Source organism: Procambarus clarkii, chromosome 31, assembly GCF_040958095.1.
Source record: "Procambarus clarkii isolate CNS0578487 chromosome 31, FALCON_Pclarkii_2.0, whole genome shotgun sequence".
NCBI lineage: Eukaryota > Metazoa > Arthropoda > Malacostraca > Decapoda > Cambaridae > Procambarus > Procambarus clarkii.
The window spans coordinates 15,456,808-15,477,414 of NC_091180.1; the positions used below are offsets into that span (position 1 = coordinate 15,456,808).

The window sequence follows — 20,607 nt, forward strand, 5'->3', positions numbered from 1 at the left end:
ATTATTATATATTTTAATTATTAGAATTATTTCCTATAATCAGTTTCTCAATTTGGAATTATAATGGAACATGTGGGAAGTTACTTACCGTTTCTTTAGCATTCTTGAGGAGTGCGTGAGATGCAGTCAGTTCGTCATTTGCCTTCTCTAACTTCTCCTGCAGCACCTGTAATCTTTCCTCTACAATTTTCCGCTCTTGTGCAACATGATTCTTCTCACTAATTTCTGTCTCTAATGTATTTATTTGTATCAATGCTTCCTCCAACTGTGTTGTGGTACTCGAGGCCCTCTCTCTTTCAGTCTCCAGTTTTAACATTGCATCTTCTAGCTGCTTCTTGGCTTCACTGGTTGCCTGACATGTTCCTTTACACTCATTCTTAATGCATTCCTGCTTCTCCTGTTTGGTTGGAAATTAAATCCATCATCATTACCCCCATTTCCTATTTTCAGAATTCATGCAGTAAAGGAATCAGCCCATAAAACAATAATGAAAAATAAAAGGCGATAACATTAAAAATACTGTATCCCTTGTCCATTGATAACATCATGAATGAACATACTAGAGCAATTATACACATCTTTTATATACATCATTAAGTCGATTCTTTAGCCAGGGCCTGGGGTCCACACAGGTTACTGTCAACATGACTGTCTCTGGTCGATTTGGGGATATACTGTAACAAGGAACTTTGCAAATGGACTCTTGCCATGTAATTTAGGGATTGAAAACAAGCCTCAAGTCACCAACAAAGATTGATCACCAATACAAAAAGAACAAACCACTACATTCTGGAAAAATTAACCAAAGATTGACAATTAGGGAATAACCACAGGACTGCTAAGAAAGGAAGTCTTCATTCCACTTGACACACAATTACTGAACACAGCCCCTCAAGTGCTCCTCTGAGGAACCCCATGGTGCACAAACTAGAACCTACCACAAGTAAACAGGGACTTGCCCCAGGAAGCACTACGAAGCAAAGGTGACCCATGGATGAGGTCAACTGAAGGAAACACATAACTGCCGGCCCATAGTGACACCCTGCCAGAGAAGGAGCTGTAGGTAAGAGGGAGGCAATGGCCCTGTCCAAGCTCCAAAAAGCACTAAGCCTGAATCCCAGAATGGGACTTTGCCAAGAAGAATGTTGCAATAGCAGGGTTTTGATAGACTATGATCAAGAGTGTAAACACATGACTGGCTGAACTTTAACTTTTCCTTTATGAAAAAAAAATTGCAACGATGCAGTGCCATACACAAACAGACTGCCTACACGAAACCCGCAATGAATTTGTCAGATGCTGCAATGCATGTAGCTTGAAAAGTATTCCTCGTGGCCAGCACTAACAAAAGTACAACAGCCATAGTAACATCTTCGAATAAAGATGACACTAGGCACAGAAGAGAGGACAAGAAGTTGTGCACAACATCCAGAAACCAATCAGGCTCAGGTCTCCCAGGAAGAGGGAGACCTGAGCACGGGTATCCAACATTAGCACCATTACCTCGTCTAGACCAAGTGTCCCAGAGCAGGCAACATAACCTCCTTTCCCCTCCCACCCATCTCACACACACACCCGAGATCGCAATATAATGAACCGAAAAGATAATTATTTTAGATCCATTTTAAAAACCTCATAACTTGCTCTATCTAAAGACAAGTGTACTTCATTGACAGCAGAGTTGGTAAAATCTATCCAGGCATTTCATATGTCCTTTATTTATGTTCAAAATATTACCAGCAGAAAAATAAGTCAAATTTATTTGTTAATTTTAACGTGCCTACTAAGTCACACTCAAATAATTTTAGTCATTACCTTTTCCTTAAGCATCTTCAATAACTTCAATTTCTCAATTTCTATTACTCTGTACTCCTTCTCTCTTTCGACAAGCATTTTTCCAACCTCATGGTGCCGCGTTCGTACGAAATTTAGCTCTTCAGCGTACGCCTACAACAAAGCCAATAAAATTATTAAACACATGAAGGTGGAAAAAGTAAAAGGATTCTAATTGTCATTAGAATTAATTATGTTAGAAATAATGTTCATTATTTAATTTTTATTTAAGAATATATTAAATGTTTGAGAATCTAGAAATCTTGCATTAAATATTTTTTTGTTTGCCAGTTATGGCACAGTATTTGGCATAAAAATTATGAAAAAAAAAAAAAAAAGATGCAAAATACTTAGGGTACCTCTAACTTATTATTCAGTTTTCAATAGACAAGAAAAGACTTACCTCTAATTTATTATGCAGCTCATCAATTTTCTCAGTTTCTGCATCCTTCCATTTCTTCTTCATACTCCTAATTAATTCAATAGTCTGACTCTCAATTTTGGCCCGATCTGCCCTCTCCAATGCCAAGTCCCTCTTATATGTCTAAGGGAGAAAAAACATTATTAATTATTCCAATAAAGTATAAGGTTACTTCCAAGACCCACACAGTTTTATTAACCATTTACCAATATTTCCTGTCATGATGCGAAGTGACTAATCATGCCCCGGCCCTAATTGTATCAACTGACAATTTTACATTTCCATCTCAGTTTTATCAAACTACATATATAACGATATATTGCACCCATTACATCAGACACTCTGTAACAAAGTCTTTCACTTCGTGGAAATTCTGTACACTGTTTGCCCAACAGATGGTTGCTGACAAGGAATAATAATTGTTTAGTTTGAGTACTGCACACTTTTTATTTTACTTAGTATGATTTAGATCATAAATGCAGGTTATAGGTGTTGCCATTTGTTGGCAATCAGGGAAAGAAGACGGGAGAAAAACCAACTGGTGAACCCTTTAATGCCAAATAGGGCTTCAAAATATTATGTTCACTAGTGGCTTTCTGTAGTCACTCCAGGATAAAACAGGCTTTTATCTATTGCATTTGCATTTTTCCTACACACAGGTGGGTACAGGAACCGACTACTACCGATTCCTGTTAGCATGCAGAGCTAACCTGCAGATTTACTATTTAGATTTGCAGCTAACCAGAGCTGCATGCAGATTCCTGTTAGCATGCATCCCTGCACATAACTCTTGGTAAGCCTTACCTACTAATTTTTCCCGGAACATGACCTGCCAATCCATTAAAAACTAGGCACCCAATTACTGCTGGGTGAACATGACAAACAGTTAAATTGGGACCTGGACAAGCCTCCCTGACCAGGAACCCAAATCAAATCTTTTGAGAGACGTGGGGCAATTTAATCTGGGTTCATGTCCTGGCCAGGAAGAATTGCCTCTTGCCTTAATCTCCACCTCATTCAATATGAGGTTTATTCCACATGGTGCCTGCATTTGGACTAGCCTTCAACACATGTATATTTTGTACATGTACAGGTAAAAAACCTGGCAATTATAATGATAGTCAGCAAATGATGATGACGGTTTATTGGAGGTTAATATCCTAAATTACAGCAATGGTACCGATGGTACCGATTATCCGATGGTACAGCAATAAGCAGACTTAAGCCACATCATTTATATGAATACTATTGGCTATATAGCAATGCTTAAAATACAGTAATTTTAAGACAAGAACTATCAATAATGATATTGAGTCAATCTCTTATTCACCACTTTCATTGAGTGAAGACGCATCATCCAGAAGATAGGGAAGCAGTATAGGACCAGATTGCTAATTTAAAAAACCAAGAACATGCTTGTTGACAAAAACAACAAAGCCAGGACTCAATGGTGTGGTCTGGTCAACATACTTTAGCCACGTTATTGTGACTCATCGCCTGCATAAGAACATGCTTACATACACAAGATGGGATGTACTAACCACAGCAGCACGCCCCTTCTTGCCATTCTCTTCCTCTAGGCGTTGCCGCTCCTTCTCCAGGAACTCGATACGACACTGTGCTTCTATTAGCTTGAAGTCCTTTGCCTTTATCAGTTGCCCAACTTCACTCTCTTGCATGTTCATAAGCTAAACATAAAACATTCCAATGCGAAATTTGAAATAAATTATATATTAAAAACAATCATATTTTAGATAAACACTGTCAGGAACCTTGTTGGCTGAGGATACAATTTGGATCAAGACACAGCAAATGATTAAACATACTAATAGGTACATCCTGGAATGATTCAAAAAAACTTACCAATTATAAATATCTGGTACAGTAACTTGAATTGGGGAAGAGAATGTGGAGAGAGAACACAGCTCATGGTAGCATATATTGTTGTCTAAACCAATGATAAAAGTGTCATGACATACCAACACTGCTCTTCCACCATGAAGAGAAAACAACAATCCTTGCCCACCCTGAGGAGGCAGAACCACACATCTTTGTTATCCACACTCAAGGACATAACTCTGCCTCACTAATAAGTGTTACATAGAAAAAAACAATGAACACAAGTGCTAGTTTCCTGGGCTAGTCTGGTAACTGACTGGATTGGATAATGGAATTTAGATTTGAATCAAATACTAAAACACAGGTTATTCAATGCTTGCTAGTGGGGAGGGAAACCAATGCATTATTTATTCTGAAGTACAGATACCTGCATTTTAATAACATTCCAGGCACTTTATCACTAGGTAAATCATGATAAAAAACAGTGCCATCAGGCTAGTCACAATGTTTGTGCATCAGATATCCAAAGGATACTTGATCAACCAGACTGTGATTCATACATCAGGCAGCGAGCAGTCATGTCGGAGAGCCTGGTTGACCAGAAAACACCAACCACGGGGACGTTGATCCCCAGAATCACCACAAAGTAACCACAAGGCATAAGGAGCCGTTACCTCATTTGTAGCAACATATTTCAGCATCACAACTTCTTACCTGATGCTTACTGTAACTTGCTTCAAACTCATGTTACCATTTTCCAATATCAATGTCTTTCCTTAAGATCAACCGTCTCATAGGGCTATAGACATGTGCCCTCTAGGTAATACATTCAGCTCTTAACTTTATTTTCCCATAGTTCTTACAAATATCCTTTCCTTCAATTAAATTATTATCCCACAAACAACCTAGTATCCTTATCAAGTAGTGTCAGTTAATTACACAGTATTGGTACTTGTGAACGACTCTTCCTAAACTACATATATTACTCTCATTCAAAATACTTCCTTTTCTCGGTTATTAAAAACCCGGGTTAGGAATATTGGCAATACAGTGCTGGTATTGTTAGAAAGTGTTCCTTTGCTTTCACTATGTTTTATTGCAGTTCTATGATCTATCACTTTCTTTCCTTTATTCACCTATGCCCTGTTCCTATATTTGTCGTGCTTCCCTTGCTCCACATCTCTCTCTGAGCACTTTCATCATTCCAGTTCACTTCTTTCGTCTTCTCCTATGTTCTCTCTCACTTGCAATTACTGTATTTCCTCCCTGGCTTGGTTATCCATTCCTATAATTAGCCTACTTCCTCTCTGTTGATTATGTATAGTGTTTGAAATGTCACAAAAAGTGCCAAAACGCTTCATGAGTAAAGACGAAGAGAGGAAGACTAACTAGGAGTGTGTCAGAAGCACATTGAGAATAGAAAACATAAGGATCATCTCATGTACAAATTAAGATACATGGAAGAAATGGTGAACGAGCCATCTATAAAGACAATGAACGATAACTTACTGTGGCTTAAAGACATACAATCCATCTTGTAAAGACATACAATAATCAATGCACTGTCACCTTATATTTAAGTTCATGATTTTCCTTCTTCTGAGCCTTCAGCTGGGCTTCTAGGTATGATGGTTCTCTGATTGATTCATCAAGAATCGATATGTTTATTGCTGCATTACCTCGGGATTTACAGGAACAGCTTCTGCAAATTTATGTAATGTTATCATAAAAAATATTAATTTAATCATGTACTCATGGCAAATTAAGATAAGTTTTCCTATAACCAGTCTGGCCAGATGTATGTGAATGGAGTAGATGTGGTTTGAATGCATGAGATCAACAGAGAAAAGTGTCAATAGATATGGATGCAAGGCATGGCTCTCATTGGCAGAACATTAAACCTCTAAATGTAAATACAGTACTGTAGCTCTATCTAAAAATCAAACATTCTGTTTGTAACTCATTTTGTATATATGTACTTTTACCCGAATAAACATTATTATTATTATAAATACAACATTAGAATATATTACAGGATAAAAGAAATAGGTAAATAATATAAACTAACAAAAATTATAACACACCAAGATTTAAACAGTTTTATACACTCACCCTTCACCATTTTCTTGTTTCCTGTTGTAGGTAAAGCCCACAAAAGGAAGATTCTTCCCTGTGAATCCTTGCCTGATAAGAAAGGCATCAACACTAGGTAGTCTCTTCTCATTTTCAAACTCCTCAAAATTACTTGTGTCATCTACTCCGTTGACAACAGGAACAAATGGTGGAGCAGCTGCAAAGAAGGCAATAAGGCACGTATTAGTTGAGTTCCGAGAGACGACCGGCTGGTAAGAAAGACGTCCACGACTTAACACCCCGAGTAGATTAGAAATTAAAAGCTAAACAAAAGTCTGCAGAGGCAAGAGATACTCCTACTACACTCAGTGGTAGTGCGAGTGAACCTACATACCACTCTGAACCTTCAAACCTATATGAAGTGGGACTTGAACCACCATTCTGGTAAGTTAGTTTAGTTCGTCTATTATGCACCCCCATAACTGTCCTGTAAACATCATTTCTAGTACGACTGCCAACATTTGGACCTTGTGCAAATAGATTACTCAGGAGTGAGGTAATTAACCAGGGTCTAGAATTAGGTCTAGGCTCAATATGCAAGAACGCGTTCCCAATTGTTGGGGGACAGGAAGCCCGTTAGGCTTATCGAGTTCCCTCCTAGGCTAATGACTGACCTTTCTCAGGATGCAACCCATAACAGTTGCCTAACTCCCGGGTACCTATTTACTGCAATGCAAGTAGAGGTATCAAAGTGCAAGGAAATGTGCCCAAATGTCTCCCCTACATGGGGAATCCAACCTACGACCATATAGTCGAGAGCCAAGTGAACTGACCACTGAGCTAAGAACACACAGGAACAAGTGTTAAGACCAGGAATGAGTGCCAATATCTAGGATAAGCCTTGGAGAAATTAATCAGAAAGAAATTGGTGAAGCAACTGGTAAGGATAATCTTCATTATGGAAGGGACACCCCAACTTTAGAGGGTAACAATCATATATGACACTTGTCAATACTTTCATGACAATGTCACCAATAAAACAACAGGAAAATGGAAACCAACAATCTAGAAAAAAACAAAAAATGCTTGCTACCCAAAGCATTTGCTAATGTACCTCATAGAAGTCTTGTGTACAAGATGGAGAGGCAAGCTAGGATAACAAGAAACTGGGTAAGGAAATAAATGATAAACAGGAAAAATAAGTCACAGAAGTCAAACTAGTAGAATGTTGCAAGTTAAGTTCCCCAACAGAAACAGGACTAGACATTATCTTAGGCCCATTGCTGTTCTGAAGCTTTGTGACCGACCTACTCAAGAGTGAATTTATGCATGTCAATATTTGCATATACTGTAAATGCCAAGCTAATGAGGAAAGTAGCAACTAAGGCCTGTCGAGCCCTACAAAAAGACCTTTACAAACTTCAGAATTAGGCCCATACATGTTGGGGTTGAACTGTAACAACCAAGTTACAGTATAACCAAGAAATAACTAACAACCAAGTGCAAGGTAATGATAATGAAAAAATATGACAGGAGACCAGAAGGAATCTATATCATAATAAAGAACAGAAATCAGAAAGAGAAAGTGAAGGGAGAGGGGAGGGTAATACCATAATAATACTAGTAATACATTACATTAAAACAAGCTTCAATAGATTACCAGAATGTGTAATATAATAAGTAAAGCTTACAATTTCTAAGATCATTCCAGTTAATATGGAGGAAGAACTTGTGCTGCAGGAGACCCGAATGGCTTAGACGGTGGTTTGAATCTACCAACAAATTACGAATCAAATCCTTAGCCGATTCACTCACTGGGTTTTCATTGTTGGCATCAAATACAAGTGTATTCTGAAATGGAAATTATAAAATCACCTAATAATCCTTCTATACATTAGAAAAAAGGTGAGGAGAATACTTGAAAGTTTGATGGGTGGAAGCAATAAAAGTAATACCAATGTCAACATGATTAGATTTGAAGGTGTGAGGAGAGTGCATGATCGTATGACAGCCAATATAGAAGAGGGGAGAAGCCAAAATATGTAAATTCTACAAAAATTATTGTATGTTGGAGAAAAAGGAACAGTGGGTGCAGAAAATTTGCCAGGAAGCAAGGACTACAAAACTGCACAAGACAGGAAAATAATTGTAAAATTTTATATAAACCAAAGTGACCATAAGTGAAAATTAAAAAGGCATTAGTTTACAAAGTGCAGTGGGCAAAATGTATAGCAGAATAGTCATACAAAAAGTGCAGTAAATTAGGGATATTTATCAGTGATGAACAAAGAGGGTATTGTGGTTCGTATAAAAATAACCGACAGAAAGCATGTCGGACAGATTATAATGAGTACATAGTTTTAATAGTCTGGGGAAAGTGCACATGACAAAAGTTAATATAGAATGGACAATGGAGACCAATGTATAGGGCTAGTCAACTGTGTCTAAATGATGTGATAAGTTTCCATGTACAAGGCAGTGCATATGAAAATTAATGCTGTAAATGAGCGAGTGGTTTGATATAAAGTGTATGCCAGGACTGCGAGATGTCACACAGGTTATTCAGTATATGTATGTGGTCTTGAGGGAAGTCAAGCTAAGAACGTAAACAAAGAGCATAAACCTAATGTATAGGCCTAGTGTAAATAATTTGAGCAATGTCAAATTTGATACAGTCCATTTAGCAATAATAAAGAGTGTTACAGTATATAGACTAGATGGAAATTTGTATTATGATGCGAGAACAGACCAGATGTGGAAAAAAAATAGAATATTGCATCTCCTATCATTCATTGTCAAGAAATCAACTTTAGCAATTCATTAAACATATAGAACGCTTGTTTAATAAAAGGCAAGACTTACTTTATGATCCATGATACTACTGTAGGTTGTTCCAACTTGATCTCCTTTAAATGGTGTGCGGCCATATAGCATTTCATAAGCCATTATTCCCAGAGACCAAAGGTCACACTCAATCTGTATATAAAAAAAAAAAAAAAAAAAAAAAAAAAAAAAAAAAAAAAAAAAAAAAAAAAAAAAAAAATCAGTTTCATTTATAAAGGCATTACACTGACACTTTTGCATAAGGCTGTTGTAACAGCTGTCACAATTAACCAAGTTATCAATCATTTATAAGTGGATAAATATTCTCCGCTGCATGCTCACATAGGTACATTTGAGCATGTACCTACACGCATGCACTTTCATGAGGATACAGCCACATTTGCACGAGAATCTCTTATTTACCAGTTGTTATGCCGAGAAAGTTGGAAAGTATACTTACCCCGTATGTTATGTCTCCGGCCATATCATTGACCGACTGGAGAACCTCCGGTGCTATATAGTCAGCAGTTCCTACGGGCATTTTACTTCGCACAACTCCACTGGATGTAAGTTTTGCTGAAGACCCAAAGTCTGCCAGCTTGATATGTCCACAACGGTCAATAAGAATGTTGTCAGGCTTAATGTCCCTAAAAACCAAATCAAATTATAATTTATTACACTGCCATTATAAATAATTTGGCTAATAGAGCAAGTGATACTTAAATGCCTAGAATAAGACTTCAGCAAAATTCTTTTGTTTATGTTCATATCATTCATACAAACTATAATACTATTTAAAGCAACACAAGTTCAGAGGCTTAGCATCCTGTGCAGACTGTCACAATAACATAGCCAAAAATTAAACATCCAACTCTCGCAGGTGAAAAGAAAGGAAGAGCGAACATTTTGGTCCGTTTTAGACTGAAATGTTGTCCCTCTCTTTTCAAATGTGATACATTTGGTGCATTGGTGCACAAAATTCATTGTTGCATTTTCAAAAGTATGAATATTCAAGCTTTGAAGGGGCCAGATCTTTTCTTGCAATTTAAAAAGATGCTTTGATAAATTTTTTAAGTAGATCAAGCCATATTCCAGGAAAGGTTTAATAACCATTTTGTGCTCAAAGTGCGAGTGAGCACTTTACAAAAATTGACTGCCACAAAATGGTAAGTATTTGATCTAGTTCAGTACCAAACATTCACCATTTCTAGTCCATCAACCCCAATTGTGCCAGACAACATACCAGGCTATTTATATTCTGTGTATCATCTCTATATGCTCAAATTTTACATCATGAACCTTTGGGACTCATTTAGGACAGGCCAACAGGCTTGCTGCAGTGCTCCATGGTTAAATTTTCTCTCCCCAAGTCAACTTTGCAAATCTTTTTATCTTTTTTTTTCTTTTTACATCTTGTGGGACCCAATTAAGGACCTCCTGTTCACTGCTCATAAATTTTCTGAACAAAATAGCTTATTTACCAAAATGCAACACTTTGAACCATAACTTCTTGTTCTTAATTTGGATATAAACCAACTTTAGCGAACTGCTTACCTGTCTAAGATGAGCGAGTGTTAATGATGATGTTTACAGTGTCACATTAAAAGGACGAGCCATTGTTCTCGCTCCAGTCTATTGGTGTTACTGTAAATTTGTTGCCCCCTCTTATTGCATTCTCTAATGAAATATACAAAGCCTCAAAGGTGAGGACACATTCACTAATATATTGATCCTTGTCTCAGAGCTACAAATTCTAAAGGTCTTAAGAAGGAACCTGATTATTATGCCTCTTTTCATCCTTTTATCAAGGTGAGTAAAAGTGAAATAATTTTAAGAAGTTGGTTTTGTAGATTTTGAACTGGAGTGCATTGAGAAGATTCAGAGGTATGATACCGCTGCCACCTGTCATGGAACCCCTCATCACGGGCCTTGTGGATTTGCTCACGAGAGGTATGAGCTACGATGCATGGCTATGGGAGCTAAACCCCATGTCCCTGGAAGACAAGAGTACGGGGAAACATGATCACCACCTACAAAAGTTTCAGAGGAATTGACAGGGTGGACAAAGAACCTATTTAGCTTGGGTGGAACACAAAGGGACACAGGTGGAAACTTAGTATCCTACTGAAACATTTAGCCACAGACATTTAGAAAGAATTTTCTCAGCGTCAGTAGTTAACAAATGGAATGCATTAGGCAGTGATGCAGTGGAGGAAGACTCCATACATAGTTTCAAGTGTAGATTTGATAGAGCCCAATAGGCTCAAGAATCTGTACACCAGCTGATTGACAGTTGAGAGGCGGGACCAAAGATCCAAAGTTCAACCCCCACACAACTAGGCAAGTACATCACAAACAACTAGGCAAGTACAGTACATCACAAACCTTGTCTATTCATGTCTAGGCAAAGAATATTTAATTGTCTGTTTCCAAGGTAAACTGTAGGTTCTACCAGATAGAAATAACAGTATAAAAATGTCACCCATCTCATTAGCAGAGGGGCCAGGTTGATGGGCATAAATACTAATTTTAATGTAGCAGAGTTCTTCCTTACCTGTGAACGTAACCCATGGAATGCAATGCATGAATTGCCAGTGTAATTTCTGCCAGGTAGAAGCGGGCCATGTCCTCAGAGAAAAAGCCATCATACCGATCCAAGAGTGACAACAGATCACCTCCAGGATGGAACTCCATCACAAGGTATAACTGCAAGTCATCCTGCAAAAAAAATAAGATATTAGCAAGTGATTGTCATCCACAGAGGGTGAGAAAGAGTAATATGGAGCCATGTTTAGCACCAGCATTCAGTGTGATACGGAGAATTATACTGAATGCCTTGGAAATCCTTGGACACTCACTCACAACCGAGGCTATCACAGCCAGGAGGGACTATCGCTTTTCAAGATAACGTCTGTTTACTGGAGGCCCGAGGAAGCAGATGCGAGCCCTATGTACTCTAGACTTTTGAATTGTTTGCTATACCTACAAACAAGTTTTCTCAGTGAGCGCACCACCCATTGAACAAGGTACTGTATCTTGGTGAGGGCAGTATGGGAGTTAATAGTGCAGTACAGTATATACACACACACATACAGTACCCATTAATTAACTCTTAGACAACTATTGCAAAATGGTCATTCCTGCTTATGACCAAATTTAAAAAAAAAAAAAAAATCCATTACAGAGTTTTTAATTTATATGCAAAATGTAAGAAAAACATGATATGTGAACATTTATCGTTTCACCGGGTGGAGGCACTCTGGAAGGTTGCGTGGTGGCCGTGTCTAGCATCTGTCAACACATGATGCCCGACTTTACCGAAGCTTCCCGTGTTATCCTTGGATGTTTTACTGTTTATTACTTGTTTCTCTTTATTTACAAGTGTGTGTGCTGAAGAACTTGATAAAACACATAATTCACATAACATATGATAATGTTTCATTCGAGGACCGATTTACCCGATATACTCCACTACAACTAGAATAGATTAGTGAAAAGGTTATGAACATAATATTCAACAGTGTTATGCTCTGGGCGATGAATTAATATGGCATCACATGGGCTAGAGAATAGATGGAAACCAAGGCATAAGTCACCAATGTGGCCTCCACAGATGAGGTCGGGCTCCTGGTACACGTAAGGCATGATAAGAGTTCAACTGATGATTAGTTTACCCAGAATACCTCATTACAACCATAGAGAGTTGTGGAAACCATATGAACATCATTGGTATACATATGTAATTATGAAGGAATTTTATACAAAGATCGCATTCACCTAGTAATATGTATGACGATAACAGCATTCACCAAGTAATGTACCCATTAAATGATAGCAGGACTTTTTCACGGGTCAAGGTAAACTCCATTACATCCACAGAGGCATTATATCCTTATTTGCATCATACACGTGTAAAACCCAGACAATAATTGTTTTAATCAAATGATGACAACTGCATTACCCCACCAATCAACATAAGACTATAACCGCTGCCTAAGGTTTAAAAAAAAATTATATAATGTTAGGCAAATATAAGTGGGATTGGGGAGGAGTAGCTAGCACTATACCAAGACTGTACAGAAGACTAAACCACACGGGCGTCGGTGGCTGTGTGGATAACACACTGGACACAATCCTGTGGCCAGGGTTCAATTCCCGGCGCCGGCGAGAAACAAAAATGGGCAGAGTTTCTTTCACTCTGATGCCCCTGTGACCTAGCCACATCACTTCCTAATGCATTCCATTTGTCAACCACTCTGACACTAAAAAAGTTCTTTCTAATATCTCTGTGGCTCATTTGGGCACTCAGTTTCCACCTGTGTCCCCTTGTGTTAAATAGACTGTCTTTATCTACCCTATCAATTCCCTTCAGAATCTTGAATGTGGTGATCATGTCCCCCTCTAACTCTTCTGTCTTCCAGCGAAGCGAGGTTTAATTCCCGTAGTCTCTCCTCGTAGCTCATACCTCTCAGCTCGGGTACTAGTCTGGTGGCAAACCTTTGAACCTTTTCCAGTTTAGTCTTATCCTTGACTAGATATGGACTCCATGCTGGGGCTGCATACTCCAGGATTGGCCTGACATATGTGGTATACAAAGTTCTGAATGATTCTTTACACAAGTTTCTAAATGCCGTTCGTATGTTGGCCAGTGTGTGTGTGTGTGTGTGGGGGGGGGGGGGGGGAGAGAGAGAAATAGTACATAGTTAGTGACAGTTGAGAGGCGGGCCGAAAGAGCAAAGCTCAATCCCCGCAAGCACAACTAGGTGAAAACTAGGTGAATACACACCAGAAAATGGAGACAACATTTCAGTCTGTTCTGGACCATTATTAAGTCAATTGTGTCCATTATCACGTAAAGATCACACAATCAACTTGATAATGGCCCAGGACGGACCGAAACGTCGTAGTCTCCTCATGTTCTGGTACATGGTTTAGTCTTCATATCTTCAGCCACGTTATTATGACTCCGTCTCCAATATTGTACAGAGATTCTATAAATATTCAAAATTCACCATGGCTTTGCCCTAATCATTTTGTACTCTTAAATGCTCAGCTTCATACAATAGTAAACAAGCTTTCTGATAATTTACAACTTTCATTACAACTTATGGGTTCTTTACCTACTTCTTTTCTTCACAACATAAGGGCAGCTTACCTGAAAGGCATATTGCAGCTGCGTTATCCAGAAAGAGGTGCTCTTTGCCATGATGTCCCTTTCTTCTTCGTAAAAGGCAATCTGCAGAAAAAATTAAGCTGTAATAACATGAATGGAATAAACAGAACAGTAAATTTAGAAATGGCATTATGAATTTCTGGTCTGACCAAGACCATAACCTACATATGACAAGATTCCAGGAAGGTCAGAATGTAATTTTTCCTGTTTTTAACATGTAGGTCAAGTGTTCATTAGGAAAGAATTTGTAAAGTTAACACATTTAACTAATAATCCCATACTGTCTTAATTCAAGAGACAAGGGGCAACAAAAATATATAGTACAAAATATTTGTACAATTTATACCCACTGACTCATTTTAGAGGTGCCTATCACAGTAGTGTGTTAATTACTGTCCAGACATTTTATAACCCATTATCTACCCGCTATAAGGAGGGATGAACAGCTACTGCCAACCACTGACAGATCTAATGTAATCCAGTAGATCAGCAATACTAACCACTGTAACACTATCACACGTTCAAAGCCATACTATGTGCTGTATTCAACATGAAACAATTTCCAAGATGTACGAGTGTTACACAATGTGAAAACCTTCATTACTGAAGTGTAACAATTTATGATGTTTTAGCTGCCTAGTGCAACTTTCATTTCACTATGATATTCAATGCTGCATCTCAAGAGCCTCAATGTCTATTTTCTTCAAGCACTGAATTGATAAATTAGAATAATAGGTGAAAATTAGAGTTTATTCAATTCCATTTAATAATACTGTATTATTTAAAAAGTACAAAATATTAACACATCTTTCAAGAGATCACTATAAACATCACCTCCAGGAATGCCTCTTCCTCAACCAAGAAGTTACCTGCTTGTATTCAGCAGGTTTGTGGCATTTTACCTAGTAATTATTACCTAGTGTACTGCCCTTCACTATCCCAATAAGTTAAGAGTTCAAACCACTTACATGTTGCCGTGTTATTGTGTCAGATTTCCTAAGACTCTTGAGTGCAAACACATTTCCGGTGGCTTTCTCTCTAACTACTTGCACAATGCCAAAGTGGCCTTTCCCAATTACTTTCTTCTGCTCAAAATCATTCAAGTTGACTCTTAATTTTCGTAGTTCATGAACAGTGCTGCGATCTGAAAAGGAAAGAATTGAGTAAATTTGTTCATCACCTTATACAAATATTATATAACTGAAAGAACCATATGCACAGCAACTTTCTGGTTAAACAAGTTTCTCCACCATTGCTGATGTACCTTTCAACAAAACTAATCCTAGAACAAAATACTGTACAAGAGTAAAGCATCCACTATTTAAGAACAGATTTAAAATAATTCCTTACATTTATCCACAAAATCGGCTATGCATTTTTCCTGCTTGAGTTGATCATTGTTGCACTCTTCATACAGCACAAGGAGAGCATCCAGGAGCCACTCTTGGCCAACAAGCTGTCGGGCCGACACGTCCGAGTCAACGTCCAGTCCCGAGCTGCTCACCAGAGTGCTCAAGTGTCTGATGCGCTTAACAATTGGCTCCACGCCAGGCTCTTCCATGGTTCCTGTCAAAGGTGCTGTACAAGAATTTATACTTTTATAACATTTATACATCATATCCATTGTGAACACAATATAAGATAAATACCCTACATAGTATACAGTACAGTATACTGCAGTGTACTAGGAGACTTGTTTAAGTGTAAACTTTGGTCATTATATCTAAAAATATACTGTATATTCAATAAATTAACAAAATTTTAAAACTTTGCAGACAATAGTTTTTAGTGATGCTTAATGCTAAAAGGAACAGACTACAGTACTTCATTTTAGATTCTATAGCTTAGTGGCACATAATTATAAAAACCCATTTACAGCATGTATTTAATACATACTAACAATTACAGGAAAACAATTGGTTTTATTATGATGAAGAAATATATATTGTACATGATAAAATGTTATTTGGTAAAGCAGATATATAAACTACAGTACTTTATGCTAATAAAATATTTTTTATTTCTCTTTTAAATTGTTAATATAATTACAGTACTATACAGCATTTTATCGAACTTCTGCTTTAGTACAGTTAGGCTTTTGTATAAAAAATACAGTATACAGTACTGTACCCATTTCTCATGTGGTGCCCATGGGTTCTATTACAGTCCCCTAAGGAATGTTTGAGGGCAGGAGTAGTATTGTACTTCAGAGTTCTATAGAGAGTACAGAACATTTAAGTGCAGTATGTGCCGTGTTGTATATTTAGCATGTTCATGGATTTATGGGTGCAGCATGCTGTCTGGGGTTGGAGTGTGTTATTGTTCTAATTGCTAATTTGTATCGAGTAAACATGTGTCTGAAGTAGTTTTGAGTCGTAGGTCCCCGGGCACAGATACCATAAGCGAGATGGTTAGACGAGTGAAGTTTGGTGTCATCAGGACAAAGCAAGGTACAGATATAATAGTATAGGAGTCTACATCATCACCTGGAGTCAATCTCCATAGCAGGGCATGAGCATCTGGACATTTCCTATCACCTAATGCCTATATTTACCTAGTAGTAAACAGGTACTGTACCAGAGTTAGCCAATTGCTATAGATTGCACCATGAGTCAATTACTGGCCAAGAGGGACATCGATAAGCTAAAATACAGTACAGGCATTTTGTTCCTGACAACAGGAAAATACGAAACACAAAAGTTCTGAAGCAACTGAAGTTCAATTTGTTGTCCAGGAGTATGCCAAGCAATTTCCCTTCTGCTCTGCTCTTGGTTTTTGGTATTTTTTATCATTTCATCTATTTGACTGGCAGAGTTTCCCAATACGTACTATACTGTATGCCCTATGTTATCAGTGTTAAGGGCAAGTGTTTGTGGTCAGCCACATGTAGACTTTTTTTTTTATTTTAGTGTATTGTGTCTGGATAACTGGGATCATGTTTGAGAAAATAAAAGGTTGTATCATCAGCAATGAGTATTGGCTTAAGGTGTTGCATAGATCTTTCTAAATCACATATGTAGTTACCTGAATTTACCTAGTAAATATGGCAATGATGTACCAAGTTCCTTAAATGAGAGGAGTGAACCCTTTATAGTATACTGTGGAATGGCAATATTTAAGGGCAGTGCATCATAGCATCATTCACAGAAATGTACTGACATCTGCCATGATGCAGGGAAGAAAACAGGCAATACCTTTTCACCCATAGTGTAACAACCCTGGAAACACAAACCGAAACTGTCTCTATTTTCCGCTTGTTACAACGTAATAAAGTTGTTACATCTTGACTTAACGTGTTTATGACGTATTAAAACGTTGTTACAACTTGCTATATTGGTTGTTATAACTGGTTAGGTGTTAAAACTTGTTCGAACGTTGAACCAACGTCATAGTTTCGATGTGTGTTTGGCGGGAAGGTAGTAAGGCAGTTATTCATCTGCATAAATCTCTGGTGCGCCCTCACTTTGATTATTGTATCCAGGCATGGAGACCTCACCTTCAGAAGGAAATAGCTGCTTTGGAGAAAGTGTAACATCGGGCAACAAAAATTAGACAGAGCAGACAGACTACAACCCCATCGAGCTACAATGCTCTCGCTCCCCATCGTGTTTAGACACTCACCATTCCTGATCGGGCCGCCACTCTCTCCTGCATAGAGCTCCGTGACTTCGGCCTCACTCAGCCTCACTGCTCCAAACTCCGTTTCAACGTCTACAACACTGCCAACAACTGACTGCTGTATCCAAGACTACTAAATGAATATGAAAACCCACCAAACACTGTATCTAATCTACCCAACAACGTAACATAACCGTACGTTACAACACTGAAAACCAGACATGAGGAGCTCATTGAAACTTGAAATACTGTACTGAACAAATTGCAGGATATTGATCCAGACAATTTGTTCAAAAGGTCAGATGTAACACAAGGAACAACGGTGTCAAGCTCAATAAGCCACACTGTAGGACTGAGAACAGGAGATGCTTTTCCACACACAAGGTTATTAGATTTTGCCCGAAACGCATTGCGTAATAGTGGCTTTAGGCATTGTATGTACTAGCTCTATCTATATATCAATCCATTAATGTAACATCACTTGTATGTATATACCTTACCTGAATAAACATCTGAATCTGAATCTGAATCTGAACCCATGGAACCACCTACCCGCCGAAGCCGTATATGCCAAGAATACTGCCGTTCAAAATCCAGTTGGAAAAAATCGTCAGGAACAATGAAGACCTTAAACAAGCCGCCGGCTTCCTGTTCTCGTCGAGGCCACTAGAGATAGTGGCCCTCAGGTAAATTCAGATAAATATCCGATGTACTGCAATGTATTGAAGAGAGTGACTACAGACAAGTGATGTAATTTAACAATAATGTTATGTTTAACAGTGTGGAAGGTTCTTCACCTGCAGGACGAGGCAACCTGGCCGCTGGAGGGACACACACAGCAGCAGGAGGCGCGGAAGCTCGCCAGGGAGAGTATTAACGACACACACACACCTCACACCAGGTTTAAACTGTGTTCATCTCCTCGTCTCGCACTGATTGGTCCTCCTGTCATCCCAGAGGCTCAAGCGAACACTTAACTTCACATATTAAATCATCATTCTATGACATTTTGCTTAGTAAATGCAACATATTTTTATTTTTTATATTATAATTAATTTAGTCCAGCTTAAAATATATGGCCTTTCAGTAATATGTATTTCATAAAATTTAAATTTAGTGTCTTACCTAACTGCTACTTATCTAATATAAACACGACGTTACAGAAAACTAGTTTTATAATCTTATGGTAGACTATATTAAATTGGTTTTAAATACATATCGACTTTTATTTACCTGAATTTAATACTAAATTATTTTGTCGGGGAACAGGCAGCCAGTTTATACATACAGAAAATCTTAAATGTATATTGAGCACCATTTGGTCCGGGAGACATTTCAAGTTCAAGTTCAAGTATGTTTATTGAGATAAGCAATAAATACATCTCAAAGGGATAGAGTAGCTTAGGCTATTTCTACCCCCCTCTACTTCAAGTCCCTCAAGGGGCGCACAAATTCAGTGAGTACAAATAGACATATAACAGTACAAGAATCCCATTTAACATTGCATACAGCAAGTACAGCATATAATTGTTACATTCTTGGGGCAAAATTCTTGTAGCTCCTAAGTATACTGTCTATTATATCATTATCACACATCCAAACAATTTGATGTGGTACACTATTTATTTCCTTATTTCTATATTTTTCAATAAGGTGACAATCTAATACATAATGTTCTAAGGTGTGGGCGTACGGCATACTACATAATTTACACTCCTTCTCTTTTTCACTGACATCAACACCGTATTGCCAGATATATTTGTATCCTAATCGTAATCTCATGTAAATGGAATCCTTCCAAGTAGACTTCCCTTTACCATAAGTGAAGGACGAATTTGTATTTATTATTGAATAATTCTTAAGTGTGTTACTACTGTCCACCATTGCCATTCTCTTTATCATTTCTTCACCCTCCTGAATCACCTTGAGTCTTGTTTTTATTTGTTTCAAGGTTAACTGACATACAACATCAACAAGAGTTTTTTCAGTGGCTCTCTTCGCTATGTCATCAACTACCTCATTCAACAGTATTCCCACATGTGAAGGGATCCACATGAATCTTACTTTATACCCAGTGTTTTCTAGTCTCTTAACATTCTCTCTACACTCTATCACAATATTCTGATATACTGGGCGTCTGCTCCCGCTCCTCTAACGTGAGCAGACGCCTCCTCAAAGACTCTAACGCTCCTCTGCTGTCAATAAAGAAGCAAGCATGTTTACCACATTTGACTACTTCCTGTAATCCTGCTAATACTCCTTGGAGTTCAGCCGGCGTTGAAGAGACATTGTCAGTTAAGCGGCGTCCAATAACAGTATCTACAGTGCCGATGTCAGTGTACTCCCTGATCAAGACTCCACATCCTGCCTTCCCATCCCTAGCTACTGACCCATCACAATATACATGTAGAGTGTTTTCCGTAGGCAGTTTTCTAATTATACAATCATATGTTGCCCTCAGCTCTCCTATTTCATACATACTTTTTTTCTTATGCAAGGGAGTAATTACTACATCTACATTACAATCCTCCCATGGTGGTGTAAATTTTTTCTTGGGCACAGCAACACACTCTGTAATAACATCATACTTTATAACATTATAACATAATTTATTCATATATACTCTCTTCTTCATCATACACTGTTCACTACTTCCCACCTTTTGAACCGAGAGGATTAATTCATTAGCTCCCCCACCTCTCATTAATCTAATGGCAGAGGCTACATTTATCTCTGAAATTCTATCCCCAATACTCTGCAGATTCAACTCCATCCTCATTATCTCAATCATAGCATTTCTTGGGCATCCTAAGATAATTCTCATTGC

The 20,607-nt window shown here is 38.0% G+C and overlaps 1 protein-coding gene across 2 annotated transcripts in view; it reads right to left on the reverse strand.

The window, feature by feature from the left end:
* LOC123758647 (citron rho-interacting kinase) overlaps nt 1–18,718 on the reverse strand; it is a 69,374-nt gene extending 50,656 nt beyond the window's left edge. Inside the window, exons 1-14 of one of the 2 annotated variants that reach the window (XM_045743172.2) lie at nt 18,578–18,718; nt 15,513–15,740; nt 15,131–15,306; nt 14,145–14,225; nt 11,544–11,707; nt 9,450–9,636; nt 9,029–9,142; nt 7,858–8,017; nt 6,206–6,383; nt 5,663–5,795; nt 3,796–3,942; nt 2,237–2,377; nt 1,816–1,947; nt 89–397 (exon numbers count right to left, since the gene is read on the reverse strand). In XM_045743172.2, coding sequence (XP_045599128.2) covers nt 89–397; nt 1,816–1,947; nt 2,237–2,377; nt 3,796–3,942; nt 5,663–5,795; nt 6,206–6,383; nt 7,858–8,017; nt 9,029–9,142; nt 9,450–9,636; nt 11,544–11,707; nt 14,145–14,225; nt 15,131–15,306; nt 15,513–15,723 — 2,133 coding nt within the window. In that variant the 5' untranslated portion in view covers nt 15,724–15,740; nt 18,578–18,718. The remainder of the gene's footprint in view (nt 1–88; nt 398–1,815; nt 1,948–2,236; nt 2,378–3,795; nt 3,943–5,662; nt 5,796–6,205; nt 6,384–7,857; nt 8,018–9,028; nt 9,143–9,449; nt 9,637–11,543; nt 11,708–14,144; nt 14,226–15,130; nt 15,307–15,512; nt 15,741–18,577) is intronic. The other variant, XM_045743173.2, reaches the window with a different exon arrangement.
* Between the last annotated feature and the right edge of the window lie 1,889 nt (nt 18,719–20,607).